Genomic DNA, 21,582 nt, shown 5'->3' with positions numbered 1-21,582 from the left:
ACCCCTCATAATTGATAGGAGAATTGGATTAGAGAGGGTTGGGAGAGGGGGATAGATCAGCATTAGGGAATGCTTAGGAGGGAGGGTTTGGGAAATCAGCAGTGTCTTTATATGCTCCATTTGAAGAGAGGATGAGAGGGAGTGGAGGCGTAAATTGTTGTCATGTGGCTGAAGGTGTCTGCACTCCTGGAGACCCCAAAAGAAGCGCTTTTCTCTTCACAGTACAATCCCTGACAATAATCCAGTCTGGGATTTTCTTCTTTCCAGATATAAGCTTTCCAAATTAATTATAAATTCAAAAACAAAACGCCTCTAATTTAGGTATGAAATCTAAAATGTTATAAGTATTCAATGCAATGTCTCACAATGAACAAATCCATTAAGCAAATGCTTAATCACTTTCCCCTCTTTAAGGCAGCTCCACAATTAAACAAAAAGTGCTGCTTTTGTCTGGATCAGTCCAGTTCCCAAGGGCCAAAAGCCTAAAACACTTCTCTCAATATAAATGTCCTTATAAGTTACTGCCCCACCGGGCTCTCAAATGCAGCAGGAAAAAGATTTAGAAAATTCCCCTATGTGTCACACAGTTGTGTTCTGGCCTTGTCAGCAAAACCAAATCCACTTCTCAAAGTCCAAGCCATGAGTCTTTTCTGTTGTGCCTGCAGTGCTCCACCCACTTGCCACCCACTGGGCTGGTTGTTACACCCCAGCAACATGCAAGCCAATGTCACAGAAGTGAATTTAAATTCACTAGGAGGTGACTTTCATTGGCTCTTCAGGACAGAGCTCCCATTCCTCCACAACTTCCATGTTTTCCTCCTGCTACTCAAGGGAACTGCTTCCAGGCTGCCAAGTGACCTATTCCAGGAGGGAGACTGTTTGGCCAGTCCTGGCATTAAATTTACATCCAAAAGCAGAAATCCAAGGACCAGTCAAAAAGTCTGCCTCCTGGAGTGAGTAACTTAGCAGCTCTGTTTTTTTTTCTTAAGGTGCATCTTCCACACCCAGGGAAACTGAGCCTCATCTGAACTCCTCCGCCTGCCAGAAGACTGATGGCTATGCTTTTGGAGAATCCTGAATCCTTTCCTTGGGAGAGGCCAGATCTTCTGATCTAGCTTGGGTACTAATCTGTGTTTGGGGCAAACTAGTGTAATCTCTGCTGGGAACAAGTTCTATACTTTGCGAGTTACCCCTCTGGTTATTACACTGTATAAATAAGTTATGTGGAACATGGATAATGCGAATTGAATTGTTAATAAAGAGATTACTGTTAGTAACATTATTGCGTGCCCCCTAGTCCCATCTCTTCAACAAGACATATCACAAAGATCAACACATGTGAAATCCTCCACATGTATCCAAAACTGTCTTATAATGTTTTCTTGTTTTTACTAATATGCTTCATCATTATCATGTAACCCCAAACCCTCTGTAATATCAAATGTCTACTCTCTTCTTGTATCCACTATTCATGATGTATTGTAAGCCACATTGAACCTGCAAAGAGGTGGGATAATGTGGGATACAAATGCAACAAATAAATAAATAAATAAATAAATAAACAAACAAGCAATTCATCTTTACCCATTCCACTTCACTCATTATTTTATAGATCTCTATCATATCTCCCCTCAGCTGTCTTTTCTCCAAGCTGAAGAGCTGAAGATGCTTCAGCCTTTCCTCATAGGGAAGGTGTCCCATCCCCTTTATCATTTTTATTGCCCTTCTCTGTACCTTTTCTAATTCCACTATATCTTTTTTCAGATGCAGCGACCAGAACTGAACACAATATTCGAGGTGCGGTCACACCATGGACTGATACAAAGGCATTATAACGTCCTCACTTTTGTTTTCCATTCCTTTCCTAATAATACCTAACATTCTATTTGTTTTCTTAGCCGCCGCTGCACACTAAGCAGAAGGTTTCAACCTATCAACAACGACGCCAAGATCCCTTTCTTGGTCGGTGACTCCTAACATGGAACCTTGCATTATATAACTATAGTTCGGGTTCCTCTTTCCCACATGCATCACTTTGCACTTGCTCACATTAAACATCATCTGCCATTTAGACGCACAGTCTTCCAGTCTTGTAAGGTCCTCTTGCAATTTTTCACAATCATCTTGCGATTTAACAACTGAATAATTTTGTGTCCTCAGCAAATTTAATTACCTCACTAGTTAATCCCATCTCTAGATCATTTATAAATATGTTAAAAAGCAGCAATCCCAGCACAGACCCCTGGGGAACCCGCTATCTATCCTTCTCCACTGAGAATACTGACCATTTAACCCTACTCTGTTTTCTATCCTTTAACCAGTTTTTAATCCACAGTGGAACACTACCACTTATCCCATGACTCTCCAATTTCTTCTGGAGTCTTTCATGAGGTACTTTGTCAAACGCCTTTTGAAAATCCAGATACACAATATCAACCAGCTCGCCTTTATCTACATGTTTGTTCACCCCTTCAAAGAAATATAATAGATTGGTAAGGCAAGATTTCCCTCCACTAAATCCATGTTGGCTTTGTCTCATTAATCCATGCTTTAGAATATGCTCTGTAATTTTGTTCTTTATAATAGTCTCTACCATTTTGTCCGGCACCGACGTCAGGCTCACCGGTCTATAATTTCCTGGATACCCTCTGGAACCTTTTAAAAATATTGGTGTTACATGTACTACCCTCCAATCTTCCCGTACCACCATAGGCGGTCGGTGGCCCAACTGTTTGGGGAGGCTAAAGGGGGCGGGGTTAGGGGTGGGGCCAGGGGTGGAGCTTAAATCCATAATTGTCTGATAACACACAGAAAAAATAAATAAATAAAAATAAAAGTCACAATTAATACCTTTTATTAAATTTAGATATAAGCTATGTATCATATGTCAAAGAATAAAGTGGTTGCTCAAAGCATATACTAACTACAATCGCTCAACTGCAAAACACTATGCACAACTTTGTGCAAAAACACACTCAGAACCTTACTATACCATAAATATTACACTGGGCAGAACCTAATACACCAATATACCACCCATATGGAAAATGCAGACCGTCAACAATATGAAACAAGGGATCATATCATGATACATGTAGAGCCACAAAACACCCTAATTCATGTTTAATGTGGGATAAAATGCCATAAATAAGTAAATAAATATAAACTTTTAATGTTGAGCACCTAATTCTCAAAGTGGACATATTCCAAACACTATAATGAAAATAAAATGATCTTTTCTACCTTTGTTGTCTGGTGACTTTGTTTTTCTGATCATGCTAGCCCAGTATCCAATTCTGCTGCTATCTGTCCTCTTAACTCCATTTCCAGGGCTTCCTTTTCATTTATTTCTTTACTTTCCGCCTTTCTTCTTCATTTCTTGCCCTACATCTGTAAGTAAAAGCTGGGTCCTCCACAGACTTGACTGTCCAGTGGCTCCAGCTTCTGCCTATTTTCTTCCTCCATGTGCAGTTTTTCTCTCTTCCTTTTCCCTCATCTCATCTCCTTCCTCACTCTTCCCTTCCCTCCATCCATATCCAGCAACCCTCCTCTCCCCTCCATCTACCCATGTCCAGCAACCTTCCTTATGTACAGTGCAAAATATACAGATAGCAGATTTTAATTCCCAAAGCTGAGAAATTTCACTCAATAAATGGAAAATAAAATTATTTTTCTACCTTTATGCATGGTAATGCTATTTTTCTAAGCATAGTAGTCTCATTCTCTCTCTGTAACCCTTAGATCACTGTCCAGGGCCTCCTGTTCATTTGCCATGTTATATTTTCTCAATTTCTTCCACTCAGACATTGATTTTTTTCATGCTCATCTTCCCCCAATACATTTTTTGCCTCTCAAACTTTATCCCTCTTTCTCATTCTCCAGTCTTCCAGCTCCCTCTTTTTACTGCATCTATAGCTCTGCATCTCTTTCCCCACCCATTTCTAACATCTCCCCTCTCTCCTCTTTCCTTTCCATTGATGCCAAGCATCTCTCCTTTCTTCCCTTCCTTCTTGCCCAGCATCTCTTCCTGGTTTTCTCTTCCCCCTTCCTTCTTGCCCAGCATCTCTTCCTGGTATTCTCTTCCACCTTCCTTCCTAACTAGCATCTCCCTGATTTCTCTTTCCACCTTCCCTCCTCTCCAGTACCACCCCCTGATCTTTCCTCCCACCTTCACTCCTCTGTGCCCAGCATGTCACCCTAATTGCCCTTTTTCTACCCTCCTCCATGCCCAGCATGAACCTCCCATTTCCTTTCTCACATTTCTCCATGCCCAGCATGTCCCACAATCTCCCATTCCATGTTCCCCAATCTTCCTTCCACTGTCCATGCCCCAGAATGTTCCCCAATCTCTCCTCCCCCATTCCTCTGTGCACAGCATGTCCCTGGAATCGATCTCGCTTCTACTCTCCTCCCAGCTCTGATCTGGCAGCGACTCTTCTCCCCCCTGCCCCCCTCCCCCCTCCAGCCATCTGTGGCTTTCGCCTCCCACCCCCGTCTCTTCTGGCCGCTCTCACCCATCCGCTTGCTCGATCATTATTAAAGCCTGAGGCATTCTCCCTCCGACGCAGCGATTCACATAGCCAGCCTTAATCTGCCTGCGTCGGAGCCTCTCCCTCAGACGCGTCCCGCCTCTGCGTAAGACAGGAAGTTGAATTAGAGGAGGCGGGATGCGTCTGAGGGAGAGGCTCTGACACAGGCAGATTAAGGCTGGCTATGTGCATCGCCGATTCACTGGCGTCGGAGGAAGAACGCCTCAGGCCAGAGACGGAGTGACCATGCGGATGGATGAGTGAGGGGGGGGGGGGAAGCGTCAGTGCAAGACTCGCGCGGGAGGAGGCAGAGACCGCCGGTCACTGCAGCATTTAAAAGCAGCCAAGGGTAGTCCACGATTGGCTTGGATTGGGACGTTTCTGAGCTAGGCGTTTTTAGTTTCCATTATCACAAAAAAAAACAAAAAACGCCCATCTCAGAAGGGACCAAATCCATGGCATTTGGTCCGTCCAAACCGTATTTTGAAAACGAAAGATGACGCCCATCTTTTTCCATAATACGGTCTGTCCCGCCTCTTCACATACCCGTTTTTGGACATAGACGTCCATGGAGATGGCCGTTCGCATTCGATTATGCCCCTCCACGTGTTTTTGTCTCCAATGCAATCTTTTTTTCAAAGTCCCTCTTTGCCTTCCTTATCAGTGCTTTGCATTTGACTTGACATTCCTTATGCTGTTTCTTTATTCTTCCACTTTCTGAAGGATTTTCTTTTAGCTCTAATAGCTTCCTTCACCTCACTGTTTAACCATGCCGGCTGTCGTTTGGTCTTCCTCCCTACTTTTTTAATAAGCGGAATATATTTGGCCTGGGCTTCCAGGATGCTATTTTTGAACAGCATCCACACCTGATGTAAATTTTTGACACTTGCAGCTACTCCTTTTTTCACCGTTCTTCTCATTTTATCATAGTCTCCTTTTTGAAGGTTAAACACTAACGTATTGGATTTCCTGTCTATACTTACTCCAAAAGCTAATATCAAATCTGATCATATTATAATCATTGTTATCAAGCGTCCCCATCACCATTACCTCCCGTACTAGATCATGCGCTCCACTAAGGACTAGGTCTAGAATTTTTCCTTCTCTTGGCGGCTCCTGTACCAGCTGCTCCATAAAGCAGTCCTTCATTTTGTCAAGGAATTTTACCTCCCTAGCATGCTCTGATGTTACATTTACCCAGTCAATATCGGGGTAATTGAAATCACCCATTATTATCGTGTTGCCCAGTTTGTTAGCTATGTCTCATGATCAAGATAATGGAAGGCATAATTGCCAAGCAGCATAGGCGCCCGGTATAAGAGGCTTGGGGAGGCTATGCCTCCACAGCCACAGCAGGATGGATCAGCTGTTTCTATAGAAATGCTAAATAGTATTAGTAGTAGTTCTCCTGCAAGTCCTGCTGCTCTGGGATAGCAGCAGCTGCAATGAAAGCCGTCTCTAGCCTTGTGTATAACCAGTTGTAATTTGATCATCTTACTGCTGGGAGAGCAGAGCAGGGGAGGGGGGTTGGCTGGAGGTGTCCTGGGTTGCCAGGGAGATATTTAACTAGGATCATGAGCAATTCACACCAAAGAGACTTGCACTGACCCCTGAAATTTTAAAAGTGCTAAAAATAAGTTTTAAAAATATTTGCATTAAATCTAATTGCAGAATTTAGGTGCTAGGAAGTGGGATTGGTATGCTATGTACTCAAATTTGCTCAAGCCATATGCAAATTAGTCCGTTTTTGGGAGGTTCTCATTTGCATATTTATGGGTAAAAATTGTTGGAAATGTTTACAGCCTTAATGTTAGGGCATGGCTCTGATAAAAAAAAAATGTGAACTTTGATCCAAAAATGAAGGGTTTAGCTAGTATTTTTGACTAAAAATTCCCATTAGAGTGTCTGTATGTTAATCTGCATTCAAATAGAGCTCCTGTTAGAAAATCTGCCTGGGAACAGAGACAAGATGAGAGAATCAATGGGTGGGTGGGTGTGGATGGCTGGAGGGGGGGGGCAGGGGAGAGGAGAGAATCAATGGGTGGGTATGGATGGCTAGAGGGGGGCAGGGGAGCGAGGACAAGAAATGAAGAAGAAAGGCAGAAAGTAAAGAAATAAATGGAAAGGAAGCCCTGGAAACGGAGTTAAGAGGACAGATAGCAGCAGAATCGGATACTGGGCCAGCATGATCAGAAAAACAAAGTCACCAGACAACAAAGGTAGAAAAGATCATTTTATTTTCATTATAGTGTTTGGAATATGTCCACTTTGAGAATCAGGTGCTCAACATTAAATTTACTTATGTATGGCATTTTATCTCACATTAAATATGAATTAGGATGTTTTGTGGCTCTACATGAGAATTGTGATATTATGATCCTTGTTTCATATTGTTGACGGTCTGCATTTTCCGTATGGGTGGTATATTGGTGTATTAGGTTCTGCCCAGTGTAATATTTATGGTATAGTAAGGTTCTGAGTGTGTTTTTGCACAAAGTTATGCATAGTGTTTTGTAGTTGAGCGATTGTGGTTAGTTTATGCTTTGAGCAATCACTTTATTCTTTGACATATGATACATATCTAATATCTAAATGTAATAAAAGGTATTGTGACTTTTATTTTTATTTATTTATTTTTTCTGTGTGTTATCAGACAGTTATGGATTTAAGCTCCACCCCTGGCCCCACCCCTAACCACACCCCCTTTAGCCTCCCCAAATAGTTGGGCCACCGACCGCCTATGCCAAGCAGCTTATGGACTACTTACACTTTCAATACTTTGAGTCTCATTCGGGCTTCAGGCCTCTATTTAGCTCAGAAATGGTACTAATAACACTACTAGCAAACTTTAAAGAGGAAATTAGAAGCGGCAGAAAAATTCTCCTCTTACAATTTGACATGTAGAGTGCTTTCGACATGGTTGACTACCAGATCCTGTTAAGGCTGCTAGATAAAATTGGAATCACTGGATCAGTGCTCAACTGGTTCAAAGACTTCCTAACATTTAGATCCTACCAAGAGGGGCTCCACTATATTCCCCCCCTCTCAAGAAAGCGGACTGTGATGTTCCACAAAGTTCACCAATCTCACCCATACTATTCAACATAATGAGGATACCCCTAGTAAGAACACTAGCAAAAACAGGATTCAACCCCTTCATATATACTGACAACGTATCAATATATATCCCAAATCAACAAAGGGCTGACAGAAAATACTGATATGATCAAACAAGGGATGATCATGGAGTCCTGGGACATAGCATTCAAAATGAAGGCCAACAAAGAGAAAACCCAATGACTGGTACTAACATCGATCTACTGTAAGGAAATTTTCTCCAGCATCAACACAGACGTGATCACACATCCAATAGCAGATAACCTGAAAATATTAGGAGTAACTTTAGAACATAAGAAGATAAGAGTAGCCATGCTGGGTCAGACCAATGATCCATCTAGCCCAGTATTCTGTTTCCAACAGTGGCCAAGCCAGGTCTCAAGTACCTGGCAAAAACCCAAATCGTGGCAACATTCCATGCTACAAATCCCAGGGCAAGTAGTTGCTTCCCCTTGTCTGTCTCAATAGCAGACTGTGGACTTTTTTTTCCCAGGAACTTGTCCAAATCTTTTTTAAACCCAGATACGCTACGCCTGTTACCACATCCTCCGGCAATGAGTTCCTCCTATTTGTTTTAAAAGTATTTCCATGTAAGTTCCTTGCGTGTCCCCTAGTCTTTGTACTTTTGGAACAAGTAAAAAATTGATTTACTTGTACTCCTTCTACACCACTCAGGACTCAGGATTTTGTAGACCTCAATCATATCTCCCCTCATCCGTCTCTTTTCCAAGCTGAAGAGCCCTAACCTTTTTAGCCTTTGCCTTTCCTCATTTGAGAGGAGTTCCATCCCCTTTATCATTTTGGTCTCTCTGCTTTGAACTTTGAGTGACATTTGTGGCCTGTTTTCCAAAGGTTAGGTTACAAAGAATGTTCCACACCATGTGGAAACTGAAATGAGTAAGAGGATACTTCCTAGAGGGGTTTTTCACATGCTAGTATAAACGATGGTTTTGGCCCATGTGGACTACTCAAATACAAAACAGGAAAATATTACTAAAAATCATAATTAAATTTTCATATACATTTTATTATTCCAAACAAATCATATATTATACTTATCAAAATACCTTATTTTTACTATACAACTGCACAACAATCCCTAACAAAATTATCTAAAACATATCTTCACATCCATCCATTCATTACCCTTATGAGTCCACTTAAAAAAACTCCTCCGGAATCGGAAATAGTCCGTGATAGAGACTTTTCTTCTTAATGAATCACCAGGGCATCTGGCGAACCACATCCGGTTCTGCCCATTTCATAGTTCCAAATTAACCATGGAAATCTTCCCGTATTCTATAATTTCCAAACAGATTTAGAGTCAAACACTCCTATTCCTCCAAAAGATTGTCCAGCCTGACACAGAAATTGTGTTTTGCTCAGTTGACGTCTTCAGGAGCTGTCAGTCTGTGCATATAGAATTAACTGAATTACTTATATATTACATATACTCCTTGGACTACTGCCACGGAGTATATGCAGGTTGCAAAGAGGTAATCCTAAGGAAATTGCAGACAGGAATCCTCTGGAGTTAATGCTGTATGTCTCAGCTAGTTTCCTACTGCTACATTCTGATATTTTAATCTTAATTTCTCAACTTTTCTCCTTAGTTAAAAATCTAGCTTCCACTAATGATGATGAACATTCACAGAAAACGTGTCCCACCGCCCAAGACCTAGCTAATCATTTTGCCAATAAGATCCTCCAAATTAAGTCTGATCTAAAGCTACTCCAACAAAGGAAAATAGTCTAACCAGTGGTTCAGCCTCAATAGCCAGAGATCCTACAATCCAGGGACTCAAAACTGACCAAAAACTGGGAATCTTTTCAACCACTAACAGTTGAGGATGTAAGATCACTGTTTTTGAAATGCTCCTGAGTCAACTGCCCTAAGACCTTTGTTTTGTTCCATTTTGGCTGAAAAACATCCAAACCGTCCAGGACTAAAAATATGACGTTTTGAGCTAGACTTGTTTTTATAATGAATACGGCACAAAAAGATGCACTGAATGACCAGATGACCACTGGAGGGAATCAGGGATGACCTCACCAGTGGTCACTAACCTCTTCCCACCCCCAAAAATGCGATCTAAAACATTACTTGCCAACCTCTATGCCAGCCTCAGATGTAATACTGAGGTCCATTACAGCGGCATGCAAGTCCCTGGAGTAGCGTAGTGGTCGGTGCAGTGCACTGCACCCAGGTGGACCCAAGCCCATTCCTCCCCCTACCTGTTACACTTTTGCAGGAAATTGTGAGCCCTCCAAAACTCACCAGAAACCCACTGTACCCACATATAGGTGCCCCCTTCACCTGTAAGGGCTATGGTAGTGGTGGTGTAAGGTTGGGGGCAGTGGGTTTTGGGTGGGTTTGTGGGGGGCTCAGCAGACAAGGTAAGGGAGCAATGGTGAGATGTGTGCCTGTGTCAGACTTGTGAGTTCTTGTACCAAGTAGAGCGCTGCTGAGCCCGGTACTTGGACCAGGTTCTGCTTGGCTGCTGGACAACCCCGGGTTTCACCTGCGCTGACTGCCGTTCCCCCAGAGGTTGAGCCCCTAGGTGCGGGCGGCCTGCAGGCTTTACGGGACAGAGCTGGAAGCGGGGTGATGAATGTATCGACTAGGCAGGCAGCAGGTCAAGAGAATAATCTAGGTACAAGTGGCAGTCAATAGGCAGGCGGCAGGCAAGAGAGTAATCCAGGTACAGGCAAGTCAGTAGGCAGGCGGCAGGCAAAAGAGTAATCCAGATGCAGGCGAAAGTCAGTAGGTAGGTGTTACACTCCTACCTTGCTATTCCTGGCGGCTGCCATCTTGAGAGGTTCATCTGAGGGGCAGCCATCTTGAGAAGTTCATCTGTATCTGTTCCTGAGAGGCAGCCTTCTTGAGAAGCTTAGGGTTACCATATTTGCCCTAAGAAAAAAGAGGACACATGCTCCGCCCCCTATGAAAGACTTCAATGGAAGCCTCGCGAGGCTGCCACTTGAACTGTTAGCAGCAATTTTGAAGCGGCACAGGGAGCAAGACAGTCTGTAGGTGTGCCGGGCAGGAAAGAGGGGGCTCTTTTCTGCCCTGAAGAGGTCACTAGACCACCAGGGCACCACAGTAAGGTAAAGGAGAGGAGGGGAGGATAGGACACCCTGAGGACCGCCCAGCTGTCTGCCCTCCAGCCTGCCTGTTCATCCGCAAATCTGGCAAACGGGCAGGCTGGCAAAACCCACCTGGATGCCTGGCTGTGTTCTCAAAAAGAGGACATGTCCAGATAAAACTGGACATTTGGTAACCCTACCAGGGAGAGCCACAATTTTATGTCAGAGTTCCCTATGAAGAAAGGATAAAGAGGCTAGGGCTCTTCACCTTGGAAAAGAGACAGCTGAGGGGAGGTATGATAGAGGTCTATGAAATAATGAGTGGAGAGGAATGAGTAGACATGAATTGTTTGTTTACTATTTCCAAAAATACAAGGCCTAGGGGATCATATGCAACGAAACTACTTAGTAAATTTAAAACAAATTGGAGAAAATATTTCTTCACTCAACGTGTAATTAAATTCTGGAATTTGTTGCCAGAGAGTGTGTGGTAAAACAGTTAGCTTGCAGGGTTTTTAAAAGGTTTCAATAATTTCCTAAAAGAAAAGCCCAACTGTGCCCAGAGTTAATGGAATAGCCGTCCCATGGGTGCTCTGTGTCCAGAATATGAATGTGTGTAAGATCTAGAAAACAATGAAAAAAATGGGTTTAAAAAACTCCTGTCATCACTGCTCTAGAAATATACAGAGCTCAAGGTGGGGCACATGATAGAAAGAGCAGACTACAGCACACAACTGTCAGCCCACCCTGACACACATACCTTTTTCCTCTTCATTTTTGAGATCTGTTGTAAAAGCTATCAAGTTACGACAGGACCAAGCACAGACCAAAGGGATAGAAGGACAGTGATTGCTTCTGCCTGGGTGTATTCTATTTATCCCACTCACAGACATAAGCTACATCCACTGTGCAGCTAATAGACAGAAGAACTAGGGTGAGGAAAGGATGAGTGCTGAGTTGGTACTGCTTGGCAGGTGAAAGCCATTCTTAACATGGACTTACTTGGGAAAATCCACTTCTTATTTCTAGGCTAATGCAGCATTGGGGGTGCTGAAATTTCTTTACAGGTGATACAGCATTCCCCTCCCTCCCAGTTCCAGGCCCCCGTCCTTCCCAGTTCCAGGACCCCTCCCTCCCTCCGAGTTCCAGGGCCCCCCTCTCCCTCTCTCCCTCCCTTCTTCAAGTTCCAGGGTCTCTCCCTCCCTTCTTATTTATTTATTTGTTGCATTTGTATCCCATGATTTCCCACCTCTTTGCAGGCTCAATGTGGCTTACAATATATCATGAGTAACAGAAATACATGAAAAAGTATGCATGTAGTGATAACTGCAGGATTTTGGGTAGTATGATAATGATAAACATAATAGTGTTTCAGCAAACAAACATATTAAGAAGTATCTAAGAAATATATAATTGTATAAGAAAGTATACATTTAGTAGTAGTTACAGGATCTTGGGTATCACGATAGTGAAAAATATGGTGGTGTTTTGGCAGTTGATATAGTAGAGGTAGTTTTGGATGTGCATATAGGAGTTTATATTTGAGAATCATTGTTGTATGCCTTGTTAAAGAGATGAGTCTTCAAGTTCCAGGGTCTCTCCCTCCCCGCCCCCTCCAAATTATACTACTACTACTACAACAACAAATCATTTCTATAGCACTAAAGGTTATCGTCAATCTAGTTATCATTCTTACCTCACTAGGCTCAGGTTATGGCAGCGGCTAAGGGCAGCAAGGCAGGGGCACACAGACAGACCAGACCGTCCAGACGCTGCAGCCTGCCTGGCTCGTCGTCGACTCAGTTATGGCGGCGGCTGCAGGCGGAGAAGGCGGCAAGATGCAGTAGCAGCATGCAGGATCATCACGTCTTCAGCTGATGCTGATCAGCAAGCAGGCGCTGGCTGGCACGCACAGACGCTGCCTGTAGCCTGCCTGCGTCGGCCCATGCGGTGCCACCATGCGTGCATCAGAGAAGTCAGGTGGGTCGGACTCGGAGGATAGACAGGTCATGTGATGACCCCGGTGACGGGAAACCCGGACAAATCTAGGAAATACTGAAATCCGCCCAGACTCCTGACTGCGCCCTAAAAAAGAGGACAAATCCGGGGAAATCCGGATGAATGGTAACCCTAGAGAAGCTTATCCTTATGGGCATGCCCAATGAGAGTCCTCGCCTGGCAGCTGTGGCAGAGACCCTCTGATGGGAGGCCTATTTAAGAGCAGAACACTGTCAGCATTTTGCTTCGGCTTCAACTTCGGTGGAGTTCGTGGTGTTTCCTGTTTTCCTGTTTCTGGTGAATTTGACCTTTGCCTGAATCCTGACCATCTCTTTGTTTGCTCCCTGCCGTGACCATTGCCTGAATCCTGACCATCTCTTTGTTTGCTGCCTGCCTTGACCATTGCCTGAATCCTGACCATCTCTTTGTTTGCTGCCTGCCTTGACCTCTGCCTGACTTCCGACCGTGCTCTTGGCGTGCCTCTTCTCTCGGCTAGTGTCTCAAAGTCCTGTCGACCCTGGGGCCTGGGGGCTCAACCCCCATAGGAAGGGGTCACTCCAGGTGAAGTCTCGGAATTGTTCGGCCGCCTTGCGGAGCTCAGGTCCACGTTTGTCACATCTGTGCTTCACTGGGCATAGGAGCTCACAAGCGCAACAGCAGGCGGCAGGCAAGAGTAATCCAGATGCAGGCGAAAGTCAGTAGGCAGGCGACAGGCAAGAGAGTAATCCAGGTACAGGCAAGTCAGTAGGACTATTACACCCAATTGACTAATTCTCTGGGCTCCAACCCTCGTCGTCTCTTCTCCACCCTTAACTCCCTCCTCAAAGTGCCCTCCGCTCCCACCCCCCCTCACTCTCTCCTCAATCACTGGCTGACTACTTCCGCGACAAGGTGCAGAAGATCAATCTCGAATTCACAACCAAGCCACCTCTTCCTCTTCACCCCTTAACCCACTCTCTCAACCAACCAACCCAGGCCTCCTTCTCCTCTTTTCCTGATATCACCGAGGAGGAAACCGCCCACCTTCTTTTCTCCTCGAAATGCACCACCTGTTCCTCTGATCCCATCCCCACTAACTTACTAAACACCATCTTTCCTACTGTCACCCCCCCATCTGTCATATCCTCAACCTCTCTCTCTCCACTACAACTGTCCCCGACTCCTTCAAGCATGCTGTAGTCACACCACTTCTCAAAAAACCATCACTAGACCCTACCTGCCCTTCCCACTACCACCCCATCTCCCTCCTACCCTTCCTCTCCAAGATACTTGAACGCACCGTTCACAGCCGCTGCCTTGACTTTCTCTTCTCTCATGCCATCCTCAATCCACTTCAATCCAGTTTTTGCCCTCTACACTCGACAGAAACGGCACTCACTAAAGTCTCTAATGGCCTGTTCCTTGCCAAATCCAAAGGTCACTACTCCATCCTCATCCTCCTCGACCTATCCGCCGCTTTGGACACTGTCAATCATAATTTACTTCTTGCTACACTATCCTCATTTGGGTTCCAGGGCTCTGTCCTCTCCTGGTTCTCCTCTTATCTCTCCCACTGTACCTTCAGAGTAAATTCTCATGGATCTTCCTCCACCCCCATCCCGCTCTCTGTTGGAGTTCCTCAGGGATCTGTCCTTGGACCCCTTCTTTTTTCAATCTACACCTCTTCCCTGGGCTTGCTGATCTCATCTCATGGTTTCCAATATCATCTTTATGCTGACGACACCCAGCTTTATCTCTCCACACCAGACATCACTGCGGAAACCCAGGCCAAAGTATCGGCCTGCTTATCTGACATTGCTGCCTAGATGTCCAACCGCCACATGAAACTGAACATGGCCAAGACTGAGCTCATTGTCTTTCCACCCAAACCTACTTCTCCTCTCCGTCCACTCTCTATTTCAGTCGATAACACCCTCATCCTCCCCATCTCATCTGCCCGCAACCTCGGAGTCATCTTCGACTCCTCCCTTTCCTTCTCTGCCCATATCCAGCAGACAGCCAAGACCTGTCGCTTCTTTCTCTATAACATCAGCAAAATTCGCCCTTTCCTCTCTGAGCACACCACCCGAACTCTCATCCACTCTCTCATTACCTCACGCCTTGACTACTGCAACCTACTCCTCACTGGCCTCCCACTTAACCATCTATCCCCCCTTCAATCCATTCAGAACTCTGCTGCACGTCTTATCTTCCGCCTAGACCGATATGCTCATATCACCCCTCTCCTCAAGTCACTTCACTGGCTTCCGATCAGGTACCGCATACAGTTCAATCTTCTCCTACTAACCTAGTGGAGTGGAGGAGTGGCCTAGTGGTTAGGGTGGTGGACTTTGGTCCTGGGGAACTGAGGAACTGGGTTCGATTCCCACTTCAGGCACAGGCAGCTCCTTGTGACTCTGGGCAAGTCACTTAACCCTCCATTGCCCCATGTAAGCCGTATTGAGCCTGCCATGAGTGGGAAAGCAAGGGGTACAAATGTAACAACAACAACAAAAAACCTACAAATGCACTCAATCTGCAGCCCCTCACTACCTCTCTACCCTCATCTCCCTTTATGCTCCTACCCGTAACCTCCGCTCACAGGACAAATCCCTCCTCTCAGTACCCTTCTCCACCACAGCCAACTCCAGACTCCGCCCTTTCTGTCTCGCCTCACCCTATGCTTGGAATAAACTCCCTGAGCCCATACGCCAAGCCCCCTCCCTACCCATCTTCAAATCCTTGCTCAAAGCCCACCTCTTCAATATCGCTTTCGGCACCTAACCATTGTACCTCTATCCAGGAAATCTAGACTGCCTCAATCTTGATTGACTGCACTTTTTGTCCTTTAGATTGCTGCGCAACCCTGGTAGCACTTTAGAAATGTTAAATAGTAGTAGTAGTAGGCAGGTGGCAGGCAGAAGGGTAATCCAGGTACAGGCAAAGTCAGCAACGAGGGACCAGTAGATAAGAAGCAGACTACAGAGTTAGAAACACCTACCAAAGTAGAAGCCGAAGCATGGAGTCCATGGAGAGCTCAGCTGATAAAGTGCTGGCGTCTAACATCAGCAGGGAGAAGGGGCACAGCCATAGGACAAGAGCAGGGGAAGGAGGAACCAGAAGACCAATAGGAGAGAAGCAAGGGATGCCAGGCAGAGGAAGAGCAGATCCAGGTGGGTGGAAGCAAAGCAATCAAGGAGCCTGGAAGCCAAGCAGAGAGAGAGAGCAGAAACAGGTGCATGGAAGCAAAGTAATTAAGGAGCCTTCAACCACCACTCTCTAAACAAACCCAGAGAGGACTACACACACATGGCTCAGGCAGTGCCAGTCAAGTGTGCGTGTCGACAGGACCTCGCGCATCCCGAGGACGCCGCTTGCGTTGAGGTAGGGGGCATGACAGCCTGGCACCATTTTATGAAGTCCACTGCAGTGCCCCCTAGGGTGCCCTGTTGCTTTCATGGGATGTGTGGGCTCTCTCATTCTCCCTGTCTCCTCAGCTCAAAACCTTGGGGTCATCTTTGACTCTTCTCTCTCCTTCTCTGCTCATATCCAGCAGATTGCCAAGACCTGTCGTTTCTTTCTTTACAACATCCATAAAATCCGCCCCTTTCTTTCCGAGCACTCTACCAAAACCCTCATCCACACCCTTGTCACCTCTCATTTAGACTACTGCAATCTGCTTCTTGCTGGCCTCCCACTTAGTCACCTCTCCCCTCTCCAGTCGGTTCAAAACTCTGCTGCCCGTCTCATCTTCCGCCAGGGTCGCTTTACTCATACTACCCCTCTCCTCAAGACCCTTCACTGGCTCCCTATCCGTTTTCGCATCCTGTTCAAACTTCTTCTACTAACCTATAAATGTACTCACTCTGCTGCTCCCCAGTATCTCTCCACACTCGTCCTTCCCTACACCCCTTCCCGTGCACTCCGCTCCATGGATAAATCCTTCTTATCTGTTCCCTTCTCCATTACTGCCAACTCCAGATTTCGCGCCTTCTGTCTCGCTGCACCCTACGCCTGGAATAAACTTCCTGAGCCCCTACGTCTTGCCCCATCCTTGGCCACCTTTAAATCTAGACTGAACGCCCACCTCTTTAACATTGCTTTTGACTCGTAACCACTTGTAACCACTCGCCTCCACCTACCCTCCTCTCTTCCTTCCCGTTCACATTAATTGATTTGATTTGCTTACTTTATTTATTTTTTGTCTATTAGATTGTAAGCTCTTTGAGCAGGAACTGTCTTTCTTCTATGTTTGTGCAGCGCTGCGTACGCCTTGTAGCGCTATAGAAATGCTAAATAGTAGTAGTAGTAGTAGGGACCAGTCTGCTAAAAATTCTGGCTCCTCCTACATCCCAATGGCTTGATTTTGTGCGTTTCGCATTTGCAGTTTTGTCTTAAACAGTATTTTTGGAAAAAAAAAAAAGAGGCTTTTTTTTTTAAATGACCTTCTTTCCTATTCACATTTTGGATGTTTTTTGCAAAATGTCCAAAGTCAGACTTAGACATCATATCGAAAATGCCCCTCCACGTCAAGCAAAACAACCAACTTTCCAACTACTGGTCTTCACCAAGGAAGATGTGGGAGAGATACCGGTGCCAGAAATGGTATTCAGTGCTGACGAGTCAGAGAAACTGAATCAAATCTCTAAACCTGGAAGATGTAATGGGGCAATTTGATAAACTGAAGAGGTGCAAATCGCCAGGACCGGATGGTATACATCACAGAGTATTGATATAATTGAAAAATAAACTTGCAGAACTATTGTTAGTAATATGTAATTCATCTTTAAAATCAAGCATGGTACCGGAAGACAGGAGGGTGGCCAATGTAACGCCGATTTTTAAAAAGGGTTCCAGAGGTGATCTGGGAAATTACAGACCGGTAAGCCTGATGTTGGTGCTGGGCAAAATGGAAAAGACTATTATAAAGAACAAAACTACAGAGCATATTCAAAAGTATAGAGTAATGAGACAAAGCCATCATGGATTTAGTGAAGGGAAATCTTGGATTATAGGAAGTTCACTATTCTTGCCTTCAGCAGAGTCTCCACTAGTTTCTCAACCACCGAAGGGAGGTTTACTGGCCTGTAGTTTCCCACTTTTATGAAAAGGGACCACATCCATTTGTCTCCAAACCCACAGGACCTCTCCTGTCTCCAAAGATCTATTAAATAAATCCTTAAGGGGTCCTACCAGGATTTCTCTGAGTTCCCTCAATATTCTGGGATGTATCCTATCAGCCCCATGGCTTTGTCCACTTTCAGTTTTTCAAGCTGTTCATAAACAGGACATAATTTGTCACTCAGTAATTTTTTTAAATGGCTGATGGTAACATTAGTACATGGCCATAAATGAAATTAATGGAAAATAAAAGTTTGGGTTTTTTTTTTTACGGTGGAGTAATGTGGTCTTAGCATTAAATGTAATTAATGGAAAATAAAGGTTTTTTTATGGCCAGAGTAATGTGGTCTTAGCATGTGGGAAAGACCTGCACAGGAGTGTGCTAAAGCTACTTCTTACCAGAGCTTTGTAGAAGGATTTCTATATATGTGGTCAAAAGCTTTGAACAATTTTGGTTAATTTTTGAATGTAAATAAGATTAGTTGCCATTATATATAAGCACATCTCTTCCTTTCATATTTTGTTTTGCTAAAGATCATTTTTTAATAATATTTTATTTCCAGTTTGATTTTGTTGACATCTGGGGTAGCATAAACTTTTCCCCATTTTTTGTTTCTCTTTATAAAATAGGAGTGAATATTGTGATCTTTAAAGAGGTCTCACTGAAGTGGAGGAGTGCAGCATTCAGACCCTGTGTTCCTTGAGACTCCAGGAAGAATAGGCAGATCTCCTGAATCGCTAGTAATTATTCTAAATTCCCTAAAGAGAGTAGTTCCTCACTATAAGAGGAATAGACCCATAGGTGACAGAATTATGAATACCCTTACCAGGAAGTGCAAGAAACAAGCTTCCCCTGGAGGGAAAGGAGTAACAAAGTTGCTTTCTGATCACTACATGCAGTGGGAGCCCAGAAGCAGACAGGCAATGTATTCTGGGGAATGTAGTTAGAAGGTCATGGTGCCAAAGAAAAGGAGGAATTTCTATGATGCGTTTCCTAGGGGATAGGAAAGAGGAGGAGCCCAGGGCCAGTGTGAGTCAGTGCACAGCACTGAAAGTTCTCTGAGAGTTGAAGAGCCACAGCCAATGGAAATATGAGCTATTCCTGACCAGGAACCCACAGATACTACTGAACCCTTATTAGAGAGTGCTTCAGAAGGTATGGACATTGATGTGTAAAGAGCCTGCAACTAGGAAAGTCTGCATTGGATTTTTGTTCTGCTGGTTTTTGTTTTTTCAAGAAAGGCAGCTAGATATTTGTTTGTTGCAAGACCAGGGAGGTTGTGAGAGGGTCCTGCAAGTGAAGAATTTTGGGCAGAGACCATCCTCCTCTTGTTCCTTTATTATTGTCCCAGAGGAACAAGAGGTCAAATGGATGTGGCAGTTAAAGGGTCCTTTTACAAAGCTGAAAAAGTGGCCTGCGGTAGTGTGGCCATGTCTTTTGGGCCAATTTTTATCACGGCTGGGAAAGAGGCCATTTTTTAATGGGCCAGAAAATGGGCGTACGCAAAAATTAAAAGTAGTGCAAACCTATTTACAGCCTGAGCCCTTATCACCAGCCATTGACTTAACGTTAAGGGCTCACACACGCCAACATAGCCGCACTGCCGATTACCTCTGGGAACGCCCCCGTGGTAGAAAATAGAAAAATATTTTCTACCGTGGGATTCAGTGCATGCCAAACTCGTAATTACCACCAGGCGCATGCGCTATGCTGGCGGTAGTGCTGATTTGGCATGAGCTATCTGTAAAAGGGCCCCTAAGATTTTTAAGGCGTGGAATGATGACGATGGACTTGTGCTGAAAGAAAGAGATTAAGGCCAATAAGAAAAACAGCAAGAGACTGTGGCTGATCTTCTAAGACTGAACTTGTGGCCTAAGCTTAAGTATTTCAGTCAGCCCTAGGGGGAAGGGATTTCTATTTTTATTTTGGACTTTAGGAGCTGGGCCCTGCTACAGTTTTGTTTGTTAGATTGTGCTCAAGAGGGGGCCAGTCCATCCTGAAACTAACCTTGCACATTATTGCCTACTGGTAAAAGTTTAGATTTTTGTTTTTTAAGGTAGAGAAGTAAAAAGACTGACTGGAATAAAATTAGTGAATTCCTTCAAACTTTGGAGAGTTTGTTTCTGAGAGTGTTTTCATAGACTCTGGGTATAAAGAAGAATTTGGTGTCCAGAGAGCAGCTTCACCAACCTACCCACCAACAGAGGGCGACAATATCCTCTTGCTCAAATTTATAATTGTTGCAGAAAAAGGTGTAAATGTATGCACACTGTGTGTGATTACCATATTTTATAAGACACATGTTTACATCACATCTTCAAGCAGCATGCATGTAAGTGTGCACCATCTTTTTTACTTACACTCAGGTATATCACCATGCAATTATAGAAATGGCCTTTTTCATGTGTAAAACAGGCTTTATAAAATTACCCCCATAGGACTAAATTTTATAAATGGTGCCTAAAAAAAATGCGCTTAGCGTTATTCTATAAACAGTGCTTAAAGTTAGGTGACATATATAGAACAGTGCTTAGTGCCAGGAACCACAACTACATTTAAGCGCAACCACATACACCAACAAAACCTTGGTGTACCATCCCCGTGCCCTTATTTATAACAATGTGCATAAGGTGTGGGCATGCCCCTGATCTGCCCATGACCCTCCCATGGCTGCATCCCCTTTTTGGACCCATGCCTAAATTTCTTCATGTAAATTTTAATTAAATCCAAATAGCAGCAATAATTGCTTGTTAAGAACGCAATTATCAGTGCTAATTGGCTTGTTATTCAATTAAACTGAACACACAAGTTTTAGCAACTTTTATAGAATTTGGGGGATAGTGTCTTCTTCTACATTTACCTCCAGTTTCCACAGCTCCCAAGGTTGCCAGTCGTGCTGCCTTTAGTCCCAAGCCCAAGTAACTGCAGAAAGAAAAAATTACAATATGACTCCTGCTCAAAGCCATGCTAACCACCAAAAGAAACTCTCTCCTCTTCTCATCTGGAAGAACTGTTGGGGATTCAGATATGGGATAGAAGCTCCAGCAGCTGGTGCTCATCACTTTGATGTCCTATGTGGAAGGAAGCTGTGAGACGCTGGTGCCAGGAATTAAGACATAGGAGGTATCTGCAAGGGAAAGTGTGTGGCTAATGACTGTGAATACTGCCAATTCATGGAGGGGACAGACCTGAGTTAAGGATGCAAAGCAAAGATTATGGACACACAGAAGAGTAGTTTTATAAGAGGTCATCCGAAGTTAAGTAAGCAATAAGGTGATTATTTTGGTGTTAATTTATGAAGATACATAGGATGCTATGTGGTATTATAAAATACTAGGGCAAGTCCAGCAGCAATAATGCCTCACTGAAAGTGTGGACATTATGTGCCAACTTCTATAAAGGCCGCTTAGCACTAAGCAACCTGTATAGAATACTGCCATCAACTAATTAATTTGCGTGCAGATCTGGGCAAGATTTCTAGAATCCAGGGGTAAACCTGCTGAAAAGTGGGTGTAAATATTACTGCATTTATATAGCACATAAATTCTTACTCTGCCCATGTTGTAACGCATCACTACTTACCTGATATCCTGAATGTTATCTCTCTATACCTGATTGCTTAATTATATTATGTTATCTACTACTACTACTACTTATCATTTCTATAGCGCTACTAGACGTACGCAGCGCTGTACACTTGAACATGAAGAGACAGTCCCTGCTCGACAGAGCTTACAATCTAATTAATGT

General features: G+C 44.1%; 1 protein-coding gene across 5 annotated transcripts in view; it reads right to left on the bottom strand.

The window, feature by feature from the left end:
* ENTPD5 (ectonucleoside triphosphate diphosphohydrolase 5 (inactive)) overlaps positions 1-21,582 on the bottom strand; it is a 223,831-nt gene that overhangs the window by 72,042 nt on the left and 130,207 nt on the right. For all 5 annotated transcript variants that reach the window (XM_030213808.1, XM_030213810.1, XM_030213807.1 and 2 more), the window contains one exon: positions 20,693-20,754. In XM_030213808.1, the coding sequence (XP_030069668.1) occupies positions 20,693-20,754 (62 nt within the window). The remainder of the gene's footprint in view (positions 1-20,692; positions 20,755-21,582) is intronic.

Source organism: Microcaecilia unicolor, chromosome 9 (assembly GCF_901765095.1).
Source record: "Microcaecilia unicolor chromosome 9, aMicUni1.1, whole genome shotgun sequence".
In the NCBI taxonomy this organism is placed as follows: Eukaryota; Metazoa; Chordata; class Amphibia; order Gymnophiona; family Siphonopidae; genus Microcaecilia; species Microcaecilia unicolor.
Note: the sequence above shows the minus strand (reverse complement) of the source record. Positions and strands in the feature narration are given on the sequence as shown.